Source organism: Lepidochelys kempii, chromosome 6 (assembly GCF_965140285.1).
Source record: "Lepidochelys kempii isolate rLepKem1 chromosome 6, rLepKem1.hap1, whole genome shotgun sequence".
Classification (NCBI taxonomy): domain Eukaryota; kingdom Metazoa; phylum Chordata; order Testudines; family Cheloniidae; genus Lepidochelys; species Lepidochelys kempii.
The window spans coordinates 25,232,583-25,254,599 of record NC_136385.1 but is presented as its reverse complement, the minus strand read 5'-3'; the positions used below and the strand labels follow the sequence as shown (position 1 = coordinate 25,254,599).

Below are 22,017 nucleotides of genomic sequence, written 5' to 3'. Positions count from 1 at the left end.
TTTCCAGTATTTTAAATCAGTTGGCCCTCCAGACTTCTGGTTCAGGCCTTAGAGACCATATTGTCAGTATATGCTACTTAGAAATACAGCCAAAGCCCATTGATGTCAATGGAAATCACCATAAAGGCCAGATCATGTGACCTTAGTGTTGCTGCCCCACAGTTGAGGATAGGAGGGGAAAAAGAGCACAGGGAACCTTCCCTCACTCTCTTTCTGTCCTGCAAGGACCAGAAATAATAGTCCCTGTATTTGGGGAGAGTGCAGGGCCTGCTACCCTCCTGGTAACTTGGGGGCATAAATTTCCCCAGAGGGAGCAGGAAGAGGTGGGGGCATTTCTTTGCCACTACACACATACACCAGCTCATAGCGAATCCTGGGCAGACTTCAACATCTCTTGCTGATCAGTCTAGACCTTAAGGTGTGTTAACTGCAGGGCAAGGTAGACTTGCTTTGTCAGGAAGTGGGCAGAGGATGGATGACGATGCTATCAAGAAACATAAGGCTGAAGTTCACTTTAATGTTAGTAAAAAGAAAAGGAGGACTTGTGGCACCTTAGAGACTAACAAATTTATTTGAGCATAAGCTTTCGTGAGCTACAGCTCACTTCATCGGATGCATGCAGAAGTGAGCTGTAGCTCACGAAAGCTTATGCTTAAATAAATTTGTTAGTCTCTAAGGTGCCACAAGTCCTTCTTTTCTTTTTGCGAATGCAGGCTAACACGGTTGCTACTCTGAAACCTGTCTTCAATGTTAGTAGACCTTTCAGTTACATTTTTAAAATTTGTGTTTGCACTTACCATGTCTTTCATACATATATCTCCAAGTGCTTTACAGACTTTGGCTCCAATCCTGCTCCCATTGAAGTCAATGGGAGTTTTACCATGGACTTCAAAAGGAACATGACTAGGCCTATTAATTTTGTTCCAATGAAACAACTGTAGTCTCAGGAGCTCACACTACCTGAACGTCCATGAAAATTTCAGGCTACCACATAGATCCCCAGAAGCAACACATCTCATGAAACCATAAGAGAAACTAGGGTAGGCTACTAGACCAAATTCTGCTGTCAGTTACATTAGAGTAACTGTGGAGTAACTCCTGTGATGTTATTGGCTTTACTCCAGAATGGCACAGGTATAAGTGAGAACAGAATCTGGCCCATGATTTTTTTTAAAATGGACTTGAACTGCAATAACCTCCTTGAGTGGGTTTGTCAATCAGCTAGCTAAACCAAAGTTGCAGCTGCAATAATATAGGTTTCTATGATCTTCAGAGAAATACAACCTACGAACACTGGAACACAAGGTGTAATTTCCAGCTCAGGTAGACATATCCACACTAGCTCTGGTCAAGGTAGCATGCTTAAAATAGCAGCATAGTTTTGGCTTCACAGGCAGCGCAGTGGGATAGTCATCTAAATATATACTAGGTTTTAGGACAGGATTGTACCTGGGGAGGCTAGCCCATCCCACTCTCTGAGCAACCACAGCTATGCTGATATTTGTAGAGCACTAACCAGGTTGCAGCAAGCACAAGTATGTCTACGCAACCTGAAAATTGCACCTCCAGCTCCACTACACACATATCTTTCATGAAATATGAACAAAAAGGGCGTATCATGTTCTATAAGAAAAATATTATTAACAGAAAAGTCTGAAAAATATAATGTGCAGACATATCAGCACATTGGGATTAGTCCCATGTGGTTCTCTGAATTTCAAAAAGAACAGACAAGATCCTATAATATTAAAAAAATGTAAAATTATAAAAAGGTTTAATATTCTAGCCTGCTGTGTTTATTTAAATAGCCTTGCTAATTTGAAAATAAATATCTTTTCGAGTAACTAAGATATTAGATTCATTTAGAAAATGTGTGATCTGAGTTCTTAGAAATATGTCAGTGTTTCATTATAGCTTAGACAGTTAATAATTCATTTGGCAAGCATTTTGTTTGTACTAGGTTGTAGACAAGAAGCATAAAGGCATAATTATGTTATCCCTCCCTCTTTACTTGTTCTCACTCTGAAAACAACAATAATAACCTATAAACCTGAAAAATTAATTCAGGCAGGGAAATATGTACCTAGGAAAAAATGAAGTTTGGTAATGACAGATGGTGGAAAATCACTACTCATTGAGACACTGATCCTGTTGAAGTAAGTGGAAATCATTCCATTCAGACTTCCATGGATTTTGGGGATTGGATTTCAAGCAAATAACTAAGACTTAATTCTTCCATCAGAGAAAAAAAAACAGTGAAAATGCTTCCTTTGTGTTCTAAATATAGATTTGTTGAGAGGAAGGGGATATAGGTTATCCAGTTATTCATGGATCTCAAGGCCAGAAAGCACCATCCGATCATCTAGTCTGACCTCCTGTATAACAGAGGCCATAGAATTTCAACCATGATATAGCCCACATTACATGCCAATAAATCGTTATGGCCTCTGCAGTCTGCATACAGCACCCATGATATAATACATTAGGTATTGGCAGAACTGTGTCATTGGGGAGAGTGGCATACTGTATGCAGGCCTGCTGACATGTGCCCACCATTCTTTATGCACAGGAACATATTTGGTCTTTCATTAATGCAAACGGTCATACAGCAAATCAGCAATGGAATCGGTAGTAGGACCCAAGAACCCTGAGTGCCTATCCCTTGCTCTACTTGAAAGAGTCACAATGTTACTCTATTGTCTCTATGGTCAAGGATAATTGGCACCTTAGGTTACCCATAAAAAGTGAGTTACAAAAAAGCAGCAGATAGAAGCATATACTGTGTCTGAGTCACTCTCCATTAGTATCTCCCACACTTCCCTAACACCTGCCTGCACAAAATACTCTGAACTGGTAGGTCTAGGGGATAAAGGGAAAGGAAACAAAAAGAATGCTTATGTAAGTTTAATGAGGTTTTGATCAAATGTTTTTTACAAGTCTGCTACAATATAACTGTAGTCATTCAATATGCTAAACATTCGGCTTGGGAGTTACAGTGTCTGCCATGGGAATAATGGAATATGAAAGGATTATTTGCATCCATTGGTTCTCATTGGATCCAAAGGAGTTTCATAGCTGAAAATGTCCCTTCTCCTGTAATGAGTCTGCCTCACTTTGAAACGGATGGTCTGATAGAGTGGGATGTGCTTTGTACTTCAGAGCCAGGGTTCCCAAATTGTGGTATGGGAGCTTGCTGGAAGTGGTATGCCAAGAACTCTTTAAAAAAGTTAAACACCTTTCAGTTTTAAATGAACAGTTGTAGTATACACTGCTGCACGCCTGAAAATGTCCAGGAAGTAAAAGGCTCGCTCCTGGCCACTTTCAGCTATAATGCGAAAGAACACCGCTGCACCATGCTACCACAGCAGTTTTATTTAGTAGTGTTTTATATGCTGTGGCTGTTAAGTTGGGCACTGTCCTCTCATCTTGTGCACAACTGGCTTTCTTTCTTCTAGTCTTAACCTTCAGGATGTGCCGTGCTGCACAGTTAAAACTACCTCGTTGAACTCGTAAAGTATATCACACTGTCAGAACTCATATCATCCAAAAAGACACAGATGCAGCTCTGGATCAGAGTGGCTGCAAAACCTGCAAGCACAGGGAGCCCTGAAATCAAAGGACCACCATAGGGGAAACTGCTGCAGAACAGAAGCTGCCTCTGCAATCCCTACCATCCAGAGGCTGCAACATGGTTCCTACAGAGCTGGGAGGCAGAGTAACACAGGAAAATCCTTCTTATCTCTGTAGGGACATTGACAAGTTTTTTGGCATAACGGTCATCTTTCTTCAGGCTACAGCAATGCTTCCAATTTGTGATTTTAATAGTTAACGATGGTTTCATTTATTTAATTTATTTTTAATTGTATTTGTTGCACAACGTAAAAATAACTGCACTAAGTGTTGTACGGGATTTTACCTCTTTTATTTCAGCGCGTACATAAACTCTGAACTTTACAGAACTTTCTTTCATTGTTACAGTTATTGTCCTTTTGTGTTGTGGTGGCTCTAGAGCCAATTCTGTTTCTCATACCTGTTAAAAGTGAGAAATTAATTTAAAAAAAATATGCTTCTCTGAAGTGGCAAAGACATCACCATTTTGTGCCTGGGTTTTAATCATAATTACCTGAGGACAATGGCCTCAGACCTCCCTGTGTTGGCTTTGTGCCTGTGACTCTCACCATGACCAAAATCTCAGATAGCACAGGTGTGGGGACCTCTGTTTGTGTCAATCACTCTTTGCATTCTGCTAATGCCAGCCTTAGAGAAACTGAGAGAACTTGTCACTCCCATAGTGCTCTGGAGCATGTCTGCTGGCCTGAAAACAGGAACCCAGCCAAAACGATTTTGGGAACAAGCAGTGTGAAGTAAAAAAAAAATGGCAGCCGTTGGGTAGACAGTTGTCAAGAGACATGCAAAGCTCTTGTTATCCTCTGCTTGACTGGGAGTATGGGAAAGGTCTAAACTCCTTTCTCTTATCTCCTACACTGGGTTCCTCTGCTACCTAGTTCTTTCAGAAGAACTCCCTCCAGGCACGGACTTTGAATGAAAATACCAGTGTACTCTTAATCAAGTGAGAGCTGAGATGTCAAAGACCGATGACAATGTTACCAAGTGGAAGTTAAGGAACGGCCCCAAACATGAATGTGGAGAGCATAGGCAAGCACTCGAACATTGCCTGACGCAGTGCCATCTGTCAGCATCTTGTACTCTTGAGGAATTATTCGAGACAAGTGACAACACCCGGTCTTGGCTGCAGCTTTGGCACGACAAGCTTTGATGGTGACCACTGTGTTCTATATATACTTGCAGCAAGTTCCGACTTCCGACTCTGAAGTGATCTGGGTTGCACTGAAAAGGTGCTTCAGCGAAAGGGACTCAAGTCAGTTTAATTCTGCTGCTGCTGCTGCAACCCCATACACAGGGTAGAAATGGCGGAGAAGCACCATGCAGGAAATAGAAGTGGTGAAGGGAGTAAACAGAGGAAGAAGAGAGGGAAAAAACTGCACATCTATACAAGAATTCCCATTTACTGATAACCTTCCTCCATCCTCTGCCTCTTTGTCTCTCTCTCTCTCACCACCACCACAAACACTGCAATCAGCACTAATAGCACAACTGCTCTGGATGCCCAATTTATTTTCTAGTGGCTGCCTTGGCCCACACAGCAATACTCCTCATTTGCTTTTGATCTGCTTTAAGTAGGGAGAAAAAGGGAACTTTTTTGTCTGCTATACCCTTGGCATCAATTACGACCTCAAAACAAAGTGCTGAGTTACACTAGACTTAATCCTGAACCAGTCCCAAGTAGGATGTGCCCCTTTTTGCTTGAGATAGGAACTAAAGTGAAACACTAGCACCAAAGGATCCTCAACACCTCACTTTGGGTTTCTCTCTGTTGTGTTAGCATGGAACAGATACACTACAGGTCCAAGCTTGCACAGAAGCAAGTTTGTTCAATAATTAGACTTTAGCTACACTCTCCATTTCCTTCCTGATGGGGATAGGAATGGGGAAACCCAGCCATCACCCTGAACTGTGTATAAGGAAACTGTTGGGCACACATTTCTACTGCATACAGCAACTGGGAAAAAGGGAAAAGAAACTCTAGACCCCAATAAGTTGTTTTCATGAACATAAGTGAAAGGGGAGTTTAATCAAAACCACCTCCTTGGGTCACAGAAGAACCACCACCTGAAGATTCTGCTCATACACATGGCCAACCAGCATAATACTTGCGAGCCCACTGTGCAAAGCTCTGGTTTGTAATTAATGTCCATGCTGGAGTCAGGTAAACCTAACAATTTGTTATCATTTACCGGGTCATAGACACAACCGGTCTGTTAACTTCATAATCATACAGGGTTTGATTATTACCGGATGTGCAATGAAAAGCAAACAGGTAATGTGAATTGGGAATCCATTAAGTACAAGCTAAGACCTATACTGCTAACGGAAGAAACCAAAAAGGTTATTTACACAAATATTAAGAGCTGGTAACAAGAAGTCAGTGGTAATCAAATGTTTACATTGCCCTTTTATGTGTGTGTATTTTACCATAGATAGGGTGTCTCCTCTGAATGCTGGAATAATACCTGCTAAGAATCACTGAAACCGCTTTCAAGTGCGCACTTTTTTTCACCCTTTAATTGCTACATTTCATTTTTCCTTCATTCCCATATTTATCAGTTGACTTGGCTAAGGGCAAGAAGCAGCGGTTCCCTTTCAAAGCTGCTTGACTTGTGGGGAGGGTAGAAAAGAGACTTGAAATGAGATTCATCCCCTGTCGTTCAGAAGGTTGGAAGCCTCTTCCACCTCCTCCTCCTGACCTCCTCTTCCTCCAGGAAAGTTAGGATTATAAAAACGATCATATGGATATAATAAAAGTGTGACAGAGCTGAAGAAGGCGTGGCGGGGGGGGGGGGCAGATTAGTGATGGCACTTTCACAAATGCAGCTTACAGAACAGAGGCTTCTGGCTGGCGTAGTGGCTGAGTGACAGCAGTCCTCCTCACTGCCTCGGCTAACAGCATCTAGGGGAATTATAGTGGTAGCAAATTCAGCCCCGGTAGCCAAGGCTGGCCTTAGGGAAAATGGTGCCCAGGGCGAACTTTCTTTGGCACCCTTTAAGCACTGCTCGCCCAGCAGTGGGCGGCCGCCCAGCAGGTAAAGTGGCAGCAAGTAGAGCAGCAGTGAAGTTGCAGGTGTCATGCTGCCTGGCTCCTGCCCCGCAGCCCCCTTTATCCACTCCTCCCACCCCCCAGGTGGGCCCGGGCCTTCTGCAGCCTCTTGACCATGGTGCCCTGCTCCTGACCACGGCACCTTGGCCAGTCGCTCATGTCGCCTGCCCATAAGGCCAGCCCTGCCTGAATGCCTTGCATTGCTACTAAGTATCCCCGACCTCGGGAATTGCAGGATAGACATAACTTGCATCCTGTTACTTACAATTGTTTGTCCTTGTGTATATAGCTATGCAACTGTTATGATTCTTTCCCTGTACTGAAATTTAAATCTCTGAGAACTTTTCTGTTTACTTTGGTTCTCTCTTGTTGTTTTTCCTTAACCTAAACTAAAAATTTAGACTAGCACTGTCTCTCTGCTCTTTGAGTTTGGTGTATGCTATTTACCCACCAGTTACTGTGACAACTACTATTTCTTCTGTAGAAACAAAGGATAGAGTTTAAAAGTCCTGCTCAGACCAGTGTGCATATATGACTGTTAATATGCCTTTGAAAAACTCAGATGACTAAGAGAAGTTAAGCTTAACGAAATTCTAGTTCAGCTGGCTGAATTAAAGTTGGAATGTCAGGCATAACCGCAAATTGCCTTGATTTTACCATTTTTAAATTTCATTTTTAATATTTCTAAAACGTATTAGTCAATCAATTGTAAACAATAAGGCATATCTTATACTATTGTATAGTAACAAAGTCATGCATTATTACTTCCTGATAAACAGTAAGGAAGGCATGGATACATTACCAGATACCATTCTGATAATGTTTTAACTATATTATTAACACTTGGTAGGTTATTTGTAGGAACACTTAAAGGAAACTGTTACCTAATAGTCTCTCTTTATATGACTGGTGAAATAGCATTTAGAAAAAAAACAGTCTATTCTGCCCCACTCCCCCAGTACTATAAATGCTGTCAATGAATCAGAGGGTATAGAGAAAGGATAAACATCATCATCAAAATGTTGGAGAGACTGCAATTTGAGGAAAGCTTAACAGTACTAAATACTGAGACACATAACTTGACCAAATGAGGACTAAAGGGGAAGAGAGGGGAGAGGGAAGATAGTGGAAATAAGATAGGTAGCGCTCTGGGGATTACATAAACTGGTACTGTTTGTGGTGACTGTCTAGAGATATTTCATAGAATCATGTTTTAATTCTAAAAAGAATCACAAGATGTAAATGAAATCTTAGACTCTGAAGCCTGAAGCTTTGATTTACTCACTTTAGGTCAGGTTATGCATGGCCCTTATGTAGGTGTAAAGGGTGTTTACAGGATGTGTGCGAAGAGTCACATCCAGTGAAGCTCACATAAAGTACAGGCACGACTGCAGTTCTTGCACTTGGGAGCACACTAATGTTACTCTTTTCCTGTGCCTTCAGGGTACACAGATCTTCAAAGCAGATTTAAGACAGGACCTTTCAGAAACAAGCAGAGTTTTTCCAGTGGAGCAACAGGATCTGCAATGTACATTTACCAAGCCTTTGCAAAACTCATTCAGAGCATACAAACAAAATAGCATAGAAGTTAAACTTGATAACACTAATCCTCTACTACATTTTCCTTTACTTACTTGAAAGATAAGAAACACTCCAAAACAAATTTCAGAGTAGCAGCCGTGTTAGTCTGTATTCGCAAAAAGAAAAGGAGTATTTGTGGCACCTTAGAGACTAACCAATTTATTTGAGCATAAGCTTTCGTGAGCTACAGCTCACTTCTGAGCTGTAGCTCACAAAAGCTTATGCTCAAATAAATTGGTTAGTCTCTAAGGTGCCACAAGTACTCTAAAACAAAGTTTCCTAAACAATATTAGTTCATGAGCCACTTTCTTAAAAAATTGATATTTCAAGTACCATATGTAAATTTCTCCTTTTTGCACACATTTATTTTAAGTCTTGACAGGCTTAGTTGAAGTATTTCCCGACTCTACAGTAAAATAAATGTCTAAGGAAGCCCAGAGTGTTCAACTATAACATCTTCTTTAAACACTGCAGGATTTTAGATAGTTATCTAAAAGAAACACAGTGACGCCACCATGATTATTACTTATATCTTTCACTTTATTCAAATGACAGGAAATAATTCTTGAGTCATAAATAATGTCTGTTTTCATCTATTTTGGTGAGTATGGCTGAACTGCATCAATGGGCAAATGTTTTCACTTGTTTTATAAGTTCGAAGTTCCTGCTAAATCATATCTGGATTATGGTTGAACATAAGCCAAAGGCTTAGCTGGAAGTAGCGGGGTTTATCTGGGCACCAACCAGCTTCAACTCCACGAAGACTCTTGCTCCTGATCAGAGCCAGCCCCCTTTCCAAGCAGGCTCCTGGATTCCTGCAGTGCTGGGCCTGGTGCATCCTGCTAGCAAGAGTCAGGTGAATGTCCTTAGTCCAGTAGCCAGGCTTTTATCCACTTGACCAAACCAGCCACCCACCAACCATCCAGGTATTGCCAATTCTCGTGATTTTATTGTGAGTCTCATGATTTTTGGTGTATTGCTTAGACCCCCAGCTCCTAACTCCTAGAATCAAGAGATTCAAGAATCTTCCACTCTTATATAAACAGATTTTCTTATATAAACTCAAGTCAGTCAGTGTACATTTTTTGAGGTGCGTAGGTATGAGAGCAACCGACCACAGCATAACTGAAGGAATGATGGAGAAGTGTAAGGCTTCTGAAATGAGGACACATATGTCTGACTTCTCAGGATAAATTTGACAACACGACCATAAGATGACTGAAATTGAGCTGATGAGAAAAGTTTTTGTTTCCTTGCAGAAAACGTTGACTACTAAGGTGGGGGCGGGGGAACCTGAAAGTTTCCAGCCCACAACTTTTGGTTTAAAACCCAAAATTTTGATTTAGAAATGCTTTCGTTGTGCCTCCATGGCCACTATAGTTCAAGAGCCTCATGTCCCCATACTCCTCTGTGCGCAGGGCTCCCTGGCTAGAATTTTTTTCCTTTGGAAAATGCTGATTCATCAAAATTAACACAGTCCGTGGAAATATTTTTGTTGATACCAGGCAAGTTGACCAACTGGCCAGCTTACCTTCCTGCCTGGGTTCTCGCCAGCCAACCAACAGGAGCCCCTGGGGTGTGCAATGAACTCAGCCTTAAGCAATTAAGTGTGCAACCACCTAGCTAAGTTACACAGACAATGCTGGTGAGACGCAAGAAGGCAAAGTTAGAGTTGCTCTTTCTATATTTGTTGAGTAATGCTAGACTTACTGATGTTTTAGTTTATTTTGAAATAGTGTTCTACTTAGGTTGTTTTTATATAAGGTAGATAGATCACATAGTTACAAGTTTAACTCTATCTTAACCTAGTCTTTTGTCTAGATTTCACTCCTTTATTCAATCCCCACCAAGCATTGGTGTTGCTGAGGTTGTTGGCTCTTCTCCAAAGCATTCATCCAAATCACTGGACTCTGACTGAATACTTTCTTTCTTTCTTTTTATTCCTCACTTAAGGTGTTAGTGTGAGAACAGAAGTCAGGGACAGAGCCTAATTCCAGAAACTGGATATGAAATGTACAATGTGTATGCAGACTAAGAATGTCTCTTGAACTTTCTCTGGACCTTGGCATTATACTAAATATCCCTATGCAAAATGTTTGCAAAAAAGTACTTCCTGAATTTGAAGTTTGTCTGTGCAAAGGCCAAAATTATCATATACAATGTGAAAGACTTATCCACACAGGGGTCAAATTCTGTTCTTATGAACAACTAGAGAATTTTGCTTTGGAGAATCATTCAGCATCCTTTTAGTTGTCACAATAAGAATTTAGTAAAATTCAAAGAGGGATCAGTTGTTAACCTAAATAACAAGACTATCCAAAGTTATAGCAGTTAATAGCAACAAGGAGCTTCTGAAAGGATAAAAATACCCAGCATTTAAAGTAATCTCCAACTTTTTGGGATGAGATTGAGACTTTCATGGGGGGGGCAGATTATATCACATCTGTCTACTGCGGGATTCTTCCACCTTCCTCTGAGGAATCTGGTTTTGGCCACTGCTGGAGACAGTATATTGGATGAGATGGACCTTGGGTCCACTCCAATATGGACCATGTAACAGGAACATAGGAACTCCAAAGATTTTAATTTTCTTTAAAAAATTGTATCGAAACCACTCTCTTTCTCAAGTGTGTATTTAGTTCAAGTACATCAGGAGAAAATAAAAAATATTTCTTTGAAACAGTCTGTACTAAAGAAATCAAGATGTTATCATAACAACCCACATTCTTCTAATCTACCTGCCACAAAGAAGAATGGTTTGTCAGACTAGCTACAAAATGCTGTAGATAGTAAAGCCCCTGCCTGAAATGGCAAACATCATAATGAAGATTCGTAGTCCACTTGACAGCAAGTAGAACCTGGAATGACTACGGCAAATGTAATAAGCATCTCAGTCATGAAAAATAAAGATCATTCCAACTGAATAGCAACCACAACTAGTATAGACTCTGGCTTTAAAATCCTTACATCACCATCCATACTGGTTCTCAAAAGCCTCATTCAGACTTAATATGCTTGAGATATGGAAGGTTTTAATTATCTAGCATAAATGGTTAAGCATGGGCATCAATTTGTTGAAAGATTTGTCTGAAGGCCCGCCACTTAAGATCATCTAGAACAGAGGTTCTCAACATTTTTCTTTCTGAGCCCGCCCGCGCCCCCCCAACATGCTATAAAAACTCCATAGCCCAGCTGTGCCACAACAGCTGCTTTTCTGCCTATAAAAGCATAGGTGCCGGAACTAGGGGTGCAGCCGCATCCCCTGTCTTGAAGTGGTTTCCATCATATACAGGGCTTACAAATTGGTTCAATGGCCCTCAGCACCTCCACTAAACACAGTTTTCCAGTGCCCCTGTATAAAAGCCAGGGCTGGCATTAGGGGGTAGCAAGCAGGGCAATTGCCTGGGACCCCACACCACAGGGGGCCCTGCAAAGCTAAGTTACCCAGGTTTCAGCTTCAGCCCCGGGTGGTAGGGCTTGGGGCAGCAGGACTTCGGCTTTCTGCTCTGGGATCCAATGAGTCTAATGCCAGCCCTGCTTGGCTGACTCCCTGAAACCTGCTCACAGCCCCCCAGGGGGCCTCAGACCCCTGTTTTTTGAGAACTGCTGATCTAGAAAACACGAGTTTCTGCTTGCCAATCAAATTTGGAAGTACAGTAAAACCTATGCCTTAAACTGAGTTACACACAAAAGTGTTTTGCCTCTTCAAAATATCAGCCCAACTGCCGGTTCTTGTCATGTTGCAGCTGATATCAATACATTCAGGAATGAGCAAAGTAACCCTAACAATGGCCTAGAGCAGTGATACTCAGACTGAGACTCATGAGCCTCAAGTGGTTCTTTAATGTATCTCCTGAAGCTCTTTGCAGCATATGATAGTAGAACAGTGTTATTTAGTTATTAACCAATCAGGATGTTTTACTATGTTATTAACCAATTAAATTATCAACTTGCACTAAGTTATTAATTTATTTGCTGCGAGAATCAGATAGATAGATAGATAGATAGATAGATAGATAGATAGATAGATAGATAGATAGATAGATAGATAGAAAATGAAACAATGAATTCACACTATTGTGGCTCTTTTGGATAATGTTGATCTCTAATTTGGCTCCTGAACCACTGCAGTCTGAGTATCCCTGGCCTGGAGAGTCTTCAAAACTAGAATTGGTCCAAAGCTATAAAATGTGGATCTTAATGTGAATTTTTCCAAAGATCCAGAAGCAGAAGGAATGAACAAATGCTGGGTTTTGATTTGGCCCACTATGGAGGTAGGCCCTCAGCCACAAAATTTGTATCTGTATCCAAACTTCCCCAGGCCCACTAGCCAGAACATGATAGGAGAAATACATGTAACACTGGAAGTGGAACAGCTTCTTAGAGAATGCTTAGAAAGCAAGTGTTCCCTGAAACTAGACATACCTTAATGAAAATCCTACTTAAAACATACTGTGCAATAATAGACTGTCACTAAATTAAACTGTTTTAACTGTCTCCATATAGACAGCTTCAGAGGTTTCCCTACATTTCTCTGTCATTGCAAAACACTCAAGCAATATGTTTTCTGGAAACAGTTTTCTGGAAACCGAAATACAACTAAATATTGAGAGCTTTTGACTGGAAAATGTATTAGCATTGAATGATCTTGGCTCATATGACCCGTTCTGATTCCTAAAAGCTATGGTGACAGCCAAAAAATCATAATGAAGCCATGAAAAAACAGAATAATACCAAATATTAATCAATGGAATAACAGATTCGGACAAAAGCTGGACAGATTATTACAGTGACAATGGCAATTTCCACATATACAACCAGATATGTTAACTTTTCACTGAGCTCTGTAACCAAAACCAGCTATTCATTCAGTGAAACCCTGTGAATTTCCTCTGACTACCAATAAACGTTTCATTGTTGATGCTCAATCTTGATCTGTCCCCATAAATAAAATATGCTCCTGGGTACTCCTTTTAGTTAATTTTATCAAGAGCATTGTGATATTTGGATGTCTTCATATTTTATGAAGCAGATTTTTGAGTCATAAGTTCTAAACTGATTTAATGGCCATCGTTTCTTAGCTAGCTGAACTTACTGCATTTTCTCTAATAGAATGAACGGCAGCTAAGAACAATGCAATAAATCTGAGAAGCTGAAAATAGCAATCCTTTGTTGGAAATGTTTTAATTAGCATTTACCAGCATATGTACTTTAAAATCATTTTCTTACAGTGCAATGTATGAATGCAATATGTATGTTTTCTTACAGTGCAGTGTATGAATGCAATATTAAAAAATTGTAAAAACTTAACAACAAAGGAAGGCTGCAGGTTCAGGGGAATGGTAATGGGATATGAAACTTTTTACCTCTAGATCACTGGTTTGAATCCAGCCAGGTCCACAGAGACAGAGCTGTTAATGTTTGATGGCTATTTTGTGCCCTGTATGAAATGAAATAGTAGTCTTATTCCAGTTTCAAGTGAACGCGTTTGATGCCTTCACTTACATCTTCAGGGTCTGAAATAATCTTGCTTAAGGTGGCACTGGCAAGTCAGAGTTAAGACACATTGGTTGACCAGTATATGGCCAGTAACAACGTAGGTCACCATGTTATTATACCTCTCCTGTGGATAAATGAAGGACTTCATTTCCTAAAGTTGTCAGTCTGATACTTTTACATCAGCACTACATTTACTGTTGAATGTCCAGTCCTGCAAATGCTCCACTTGTGGAGCTCTCATTGAAATCAACCCGGCTTCATCATCCTTTCTTGATAAAGAAGGTTTTATGATAAACGGTAAGAAGAAAGGGTTACTAACCTGTTCCTTAACTGTTGGTCTGACATGTGTTGCACATGTTTATTCCACTTCAGGTGTGTGCACCCCAGTGTGCAACTGTCAAAGATTTTTCCTTCAGCAGTACCTGTCAGGGTGGCACATGCACCCTCTGATGCTTTGAGCTACTGCAGATGGTGTAAAGGGTGGAGCCACCCAGACCTCTCTCCCTCAGTTCCTTCTTACCAGATAGACTCCAACAGACAGGGGGAAAGAGGGTGGGTTGTGGAATGGACATGTGTAACACATCTTGAAGAGCAACAGTTACTGAACAGGTTAATAACCATTCTTCTTCTTTGACTGATTGCACATGTCCATTCCACTAACGGTGACTCACAAGCAGTTCAGTCTGGAGGTGGGATCGCAGTCTACCTAAATAGATACTGAAGGACCACATGTCCAAACCTGGCACCATGTCTAGATTGTTGAGAAATGGCACAATGCGAGGCAAAATTATGCACTGATGACCAACTTGCCACTTTGCAAATGTCCAGAATGTGCAATTGGGCCCGAGAGGCTGCCAATGCTGCATATGATCTAGTTGAATGCACCAACACTTTTCTTGGGGTTGTCACATTAGCCGGCTTGTAGCATAAATGAATATGAAAGGAGATCTAAAAGGAAATCCTTTGAGAGGAGACTGGAAGGCCCTTCAGTCTGTTTGCAATTGCCACAAATAGCTGTGACAATGCCTAAACCACTTAGTGTGGTCCAGGTAAAATGCTGAAGCTCTTCTAATGTCCACGGTGTGACCTTTTTCTTCATCTTTATGATTATGAAGCTTTGGGTAGAAAATTGGTAAACAAATTGCCCAATTAAAGTGGAAGTTGGACAACACTTTAGTGAGGAATTTTGGATGAGGGCAGAGGTAAATCTTGGTGTTATAAAAGATAACATAAGGAGTTTCTGAAATCAGAGCTCATAACTCACCCACTCTCCTGGATGAGGTGATTGCAATCAAAAAGGCTACCTTCTTGGAAAGATGAAGGAAAGAACAGGTAGCCATTGGTTCAAAGCTGGAACCTATTAACTTTGCTAACACTAGGATAAAGTCCCAGGGGGGAATAGGATCTCTACTTGGGGAAATAACCTGTCCAAACTCTTTTGAAATCTGATTGCCATAGGCTTGGAAAAAAGGGAGCAGTTATCAAGTGGTGGGTGGAAAGCCCAGATAGCTGCCAGATGGATTTTGACGGAACTAATAGCAAGACCTGTTGTTTCAGGTATACAAGCTAGTCCAATACCTGATGGATGGAAGCTGGGAGTGGGGAAACACCTTTCTGCTGGGACCAGATGGAGAATTTCTTCCATTTTGCCAGGTAAGTATACCTAATAGAAGGCTTTCTACCATTTAAAAGCACATCTTGAACCTCCTTTGAGCAAATTTCCTCCAGATGAGCCAGCCACGGAGCATCCAGGGTGTCGTGTGTAGGGTCTGTCTGGTGGGGTGAAGGAGAGGCCCGTTGCCCAGAGAGATCAGGTCTGAATCCGCTGGAAGTATCAGAGGGTCTTTGTCCAAAAGGATCAGCAAAGTCAAAAACTAATGTTGTCAAGGTCACACTGTGGAGCTACAAGTATAACTTGAGCCTGGTGCTGTTTGATTTTGAACAACATTCGGGTAGAAGTGGAACTGGAGGAAATGTGTACAGGAGTTTGTCTGTCCAGGGCAATAGGAAATTGTCCATGAAAAACTTTGAGCTGTGACCTGCTCAAGAACAAAACCAAAGACATTTCCTGTTTACTTCTGTTGAAAACATATCTATGTGGGGTTGCCATGGCAGTGGTGACGGTCTTCATGAGAAAGATAGGAGTTCATATAAAGAAAAGGAGTACTTGTGGCACCTTAGAGACTAACACAAGTCTTGTTTTGTCTTTTGCGAATACAGACTAACACGGCTGCTACTCTCAAAGGAGTTCATATGTTTCCTTACCTGATGACTCGTTGATAAGGTGCCAGTTCAAGGCTCGGTACTCCTTCCTGGTACTCGGTACTCGGTCCAGTGTGATGGTCATCCAATCCACCTTAGATGCACTAGGGTTGCTCATCAATGGAGAGAAGTCAATCCTGTCACCTGTACAAAGGATAAAGTTTAGGTGGTCTTGGACTCTGTGGACGCTATGTCTCTGCTTCTACAGCTAAGATTCCAGACAATGCTAACACTGCTTTGGACCTGAAGACCCATCCTACCATGACAGTTCAAAATTGACACTGCTTTTTGGACACATAGCCTCATGCACTTACATAGTTCAGCATTCCAGGCTCCATCTCAGGAAACTACAATGGTGGTTAGCATTGGGGTACTCACTGATCCATAATCCCCTAAACATGTTAGTTTGGATGTACCCACAAGTCTTGACCTCTCTAGACTGGTAGAAAGACTCTTCAAATATTTGTGTGGGAGTTCCGTTTACTCCTCCTCAACCAGCTTTCCCCTTAGTTACAGATGTGTCTACCCTCATTGTGGGGCTTACCTTGGGTCCCTGCAGACTCAATTTTTGTGGTCTGCCCATGATTTGAATGCCAGAAAAGTGAGGGACATCCTTCTAGCTTGTCTGGCCTTCCTTCCCCTTATCAAGGGGTAAGATCTGCTAGTACTAACATACAATACAACAGCCATGTCCTATGTGAACAGGCAAGGAGGGGCCTGATTGAGTCTGCTATGCCAGGAGGTGATGTGGCTGTAGGATTTCTGCATCGCTATTTCTATCCACCTCAAAGCCTCTCATCTTTCTGGAGTTCGAAGTACTCTGGCAGACTGGTGATGCAAATCATTCATGAGACGCTATGAGTGCTCTCTTTGCCCAGACATAGCCAGATCTGTAATATACACGGGGCTGCAGACAGTCCAAATGGTAATAATATAAACAGTAGTGGGATTTGTCAAGCACAAACCTGAAGAATTTCCTGTGGCTCTGATGTATTGCCACATGGAAATGCACATCTTCTAAGTTGAGGGGAGCATGCCAATCTCCAAGTCCGTGGAGGGGATAATAGAAGCCAGAGTGACCACCTGGAAGTTTATTTCCTTCAGGAATTTGTTGACCTTTCTTAGGTCTCAAATAGGCCTGAGACCCCCTGTTGCTTTCAAGAGCAGGAAATAGTGAGAGTAAAATCCCTTTCCTCTGAGAAACAGGAACTTCCTCTATGGCTCCCACTTGGAGGACAGATTTACCTCCTCCAGGAGAACGTTCCTGGGTAGTGATGTACAACCAAGCACTCAGATAAAGAGACAGTCAGTTGGTAACAAGAGGGTAGGAGTGGCTGCTACTCTGGAAACTGGATAAACTGGTATCTGCAGCAGAAGGAAGGAAGGGGTGGTCTTCTCCTATAACTTCTGCCTTTTTTCTGTTTAGATCCTGGATGCAAGGCATGAAAGTAGGATACTGGTGAGGCTGCTGAGGACAAAACAGCTTCCTCTTCAGAAAAAGATACCCCAAATTTGAGCATCACCCTCAAGTGCTTAAGATTATGCTATTTCTCATCGGTGTGCACAGAAAAAAGCGATGGACCCTCAAAGTGCAGATCCTGTATGGTCTGTTGGACTTCTTGAGGGAGACTGGATGACTGAAGCCAGGAACATCTACATATCGTAATGACCGATGCCTTGGCCCAAGCTGCCAAGCCTGCAGTGTCCAAACTGGCCACATGACTGGGTCGATAGGTGCCAAGCAAGGGCTATTGCTGTATGTGATGTGGCCATGAGATGTAAGAGCAAATCTCTGAGTCCAACAAGGAATCCACTTCATCTCACTGGGGTGGGAGGTGGGGGACTATTCCCATCATTGCTGGGGATAGATGCTGGTGCCTGGAGAGAGTGGTACCAGCGAGATCACGGCCTACTTTCCTCTAGATGGCACCACTTGGAGAGGCACTTGAGAGGCTGGAAGTGCCCCAAGAACCAGTTGATGGGTTGGCACAAGCAAAATAGGTGCTGGTACAGAGTGTGAAGACTCCTGGACCACCAAGGAAACTGGCACCAAGAGATTTAGCAGTTTCCATGCCACTGTGTAAGCCTTTGTAGACAGTACCAGAAAAATCCTTGCTGTTGAGACATCAAGGGCTGTACTGTTGAAGTAGATGCCACTTCAGGGGCCAGTCTCAATGGGACCGTGGCTGGTGCTGGAGTCAATGGACCCCCTTGAACTGATGACTGTCTCAAAGAGGTCGTCTGTTTCAAGTGCACTCCACTACCCTTGTCCTTACTGGGCTTCAGTGCTGAGGAGCTCAATCTCTCGGATGCTGAGCCCTTAGATACTTTCTGGTGCCTCTTCCTCAGTACCAGCAAGGTTGATTGGCCTGAAGGCTCAGCCAAAGCAGAAGGAGCACTTGTAATGGACACAGATTCACTCAGTGCCCACTCCAAGCAGAAAGGCTCCAAAGTTGGGTGCAGTGCTGCCACCATCTGCAGAAACTTAAGCCTCACTCATAGTGACTCATGAATGATCTGCTTCACCAGTCTGCCAGAGTATTGTAAACTCCAGGAAGGTGAGAGACTTGGAGGTGGATAGAAATAACAATGCAGAAATTCCACAGCCTTATCACCTCCTAGCATAGCAGAGTCAACCAGACCCCTCCTTGCCTGTCTTTCTTGGTTCTAGACTTAAAGTTTCTGCAAATTTGACACTGATCCCTGACATGAGTCTCCCCAAGACACTTCAGGCAGTGTGGGTCACTCACTGGCATTGGCTTCTTGCACGAGAGGTACGGTTTCAACTCTGGTGACTGAGGCATTCCCCAACACCACTGTCAGTACCCAAGAATGGGTTCTAAAATGTCTGAAAACTCTTACAAAGAAAATGTATAATTAACCAACACTAAAAACTACTAAAATGAGTGCAAACTATATACAAATAGAAGGCAAATCTTGCACTAGCAAGAACACATGCTCCAAAAACAGTCATGGGTGGTAAGAAGGAACTTACAATCCTGGGCGACTCTATCCTTCATACCATGGTGCAGCAGCATGAGGCAACAGAGGGCGCATGCACTGTCCCAATAAGTAACGCTGAGGGAAAAGTCTCTGACAATTATGCACTGGGTGCAAACACACCTGAAGTGGAATGGACATGTACAATCACTCAAAGAAGAAATACCTATTTGACAACAATGATGCTAGGTTGTTGTCATTAACTCAGTCAAGGAGAAGGAAGACTCATATTTGGAAAATATCAATGATTCAGTAGATAAGTTAATAGAGAATGCTATAATTCCTGATTACGATTGAGTGATTAAGTTCTAAAAGAAGAAAAAATGAAGTTTCTTGATTTTGTTGCATTAATAAGAACTTAGGAGCTAATTCTTTATAAAATGTAGTATATTATATGCTAGCATGAAGCATTGTGATAGATATGATAATTGATTTAATGTAGCATTGGCCTAATTAACCTTTTTTTTTTTTGTGGTTCAAGTTGTTCTGATGACTTAATATTTTACCATTATGGTCAATATTTTCAAGAGTGACTTGTGATTCTGGGTGTTCAACTTGACACCCCTTAAAAAGACCCAACTTTTTCAGAAAGTACTGAGCACTCACTTTTTAAAATCAGGTCCCTTTAATGTATCTCAAGTCTAGGACCCAAAAATAGAAACACTCAACATTATGAATCACTTTTTGAAAATCATGCCTAAATTTATATTCTCTCACTTATATCTTCAAAAAAAAAAAGCGGGGTGGGGGGGCGCTGATTAAATTACAAGCTTTTAGGACTACAGGAAGGATTAAAAGATAAACATATTCGGATAAAAGTCAAAAAAACCTGGAATATTCAAAGGAAGATTTATGAAACAGCTAAATAGCTCAGAAAAGAGAGCTCTTATATGCAGTTTAATATTTATTATGTTGGCATACAATGTCCAACATTAAGAACAGTCAATGGTAGCCAGAATTTAAAGACACATACAAAGGAAAAATATCATTCAAAACTTGTCACTAAAGAATCATGGGTCAGATTTTTAAATGTGCTGAGTACTCACAACTCTAACTGAAGCCATGTGAGTTGCTAGTCATCAGTATTAGCAGCTGATCAACAATTTTATATCAAAAAATTTTTCTATGGAAAATTAGATTTTTGACTTAAAGAAAATTTCCGCAGAAAGTTTTTGATTTTTTTTTTGTTGGAAACCCACCCCCAAAAATTTTCAGCTGAAGATTTTAGATTTTTGGCCAGAAATGTTTTGGTTTTCAGTTGCTGAAAATACAAGTCAGTTTTTCAATGAAAAGGTAAAATGTTTTGCTAAAACAATTTCCAACCAGTTCTAGTCAGTATCTCTGAAAGATCAAGCTTCAGGACTTTCACTTCCTCACTTAAGTATTTATTTTCTTACTGAGAAAATAAATACTTTCTTACCTTTCTTTCTTACCTTTTCTTCTTTCTTAAATTTGTCTTCCTATTGACTTTTATTTTAGTTTATATCTTTCTTATTTATGAAAAAATAAACATAAAAAAACAAATCACCAGAAAACACTTGGTTTTGCATCCATACTATAAATATGCTCAGATTTGCTTGGGCATACACTGAAAATGCATAACCATAGGTACCTTCTAGTGAAGCCTAGGGAACAGTGTCTCCAACGTTTAGGAGTTCATGACTTTGTCACAGAGTTTAAGGCCAGAAGGTCCTATCAGATCAGCTAGTCTGACCTCCTATATATCCAGCCACCTCAACACCAAGCCCAAGAACCAGAATTAGATCAAGGTATTTATGACCCTCAGGAGACTAAACTATTGTATGCCGCAGGCAGAGAACAGGAGGGACTGAGGTGCACCAATACCCAAGGACTCTGTAATGGCAGATCCTTAATTTAGAGAGATATACCCTAATTATCCTGGCACCTATGTCCCATGCTTCAGAGGAAAACAAAAGAGAACTTCTGAAATTATCCTTAAAGCACAAAATGCAGGTTATCTGTGCTTCTAAACTACCCATAGTAAGCATGTCAGTGTGGATGCACCTCAAGTGGACCTACACATACTCCACACTTTATCAGGGAGTCTAATCCTGTGCTTAGCCAAAAGACAAGAGCCTTCATTGAAGATGCCAGCAGGTGTGTGCATTTGTGAATGAACAGCAACATGAAAGACAGCTTAAACAGATTTCAAGGCCAGGGTACCTACTCTCTCTTTTTTAAATGTTGACAAAATATCACTGAACGTGAGTGGTGCACAAATGTAAGGAATGGAGGGGAGATGTGGAGACAATTTGAGCAACAATATTCCGCTAAAAAAAATGCCTGCCCTGCTTGTGCCCACCAGTCAGCTTGGCAACAGAGATGGGGTTAGGAACAATATGAGGAGCCACTGAAGGTGTACTCATTTAGCTAGGAGGAAAAACTAGGAAGGGCAGAGTGACAGAAACCCAGGCATGTGATGGGCTGTACAAAGATGCAAAGAGGGTGGTCCATATGTAAAAAATAGAAGCCAAGGAGAATGTACATGGAGAAGTGACCCATAAACATGGTATTTTCACAGGGAAAGGCATCTTTTTTATATATCACATTGTTATAATAATGGAAGAACATCTGTAGCTTAATTCCACTCCTTTTTGTCTCAGATAAAGATGCCACATCAATCACCATGAGGAATGACGTCCTCTCTGCACAGAATTCGTACAAAGGTAGCAGCAATGCTACAAGCTACCACCTTGACCCACTTAACATGCCTCGACTCTGGCTGAAGGGCTCTCTTCTAGAGAGCTACTAAACAGTGTTATAATGGGATAGCCTAGTATGGAAACTAACATGTCAGCGCAAATGAAAGTAGGATATCTGGAGCCGAGATGAAATTTCCCCCACCCTTCGACAAAAGGAAACAAATACTATCACTTCTGTGGAAGAAAGGATTCTCGCCACTTTGCTTGAAAAGTCAATCAAGGAAAGGATGAATAAGACAGTTATGAGAGAAAAAGAAGAGTTAATCAGAAGGTCTG

The 22,017-nt window shown here is 41.4% G+C and overlaps 1 protein-coding gene across 1 annotated transcript in view; it reads left to right on the top strand.

Moving 5' to 3' along the window:
- Positions 1-18,990: 18,990 nt before the first annotated feature.
- Positions 18,991-22,017, top strand: part of MUC6 (mucin 6, oligomeric mucus/gel-forming) — a 59,501-nt gene continuing 56,474 nt past the window's right edge. Inside the window, exons 1-2 of the mRNA XM_073350317.1 lie at positions 18,991-19,090; positions 21,643-21,705. Of these exons, the coding sequence (XP_073206418.1) occupies positions 18,991-19,090; positions 21,643-21,705 (163 nt within the window). The remainder of the gene's footprint in view (positions 19,091-21,642; positions 21,706-22,017) is intronic.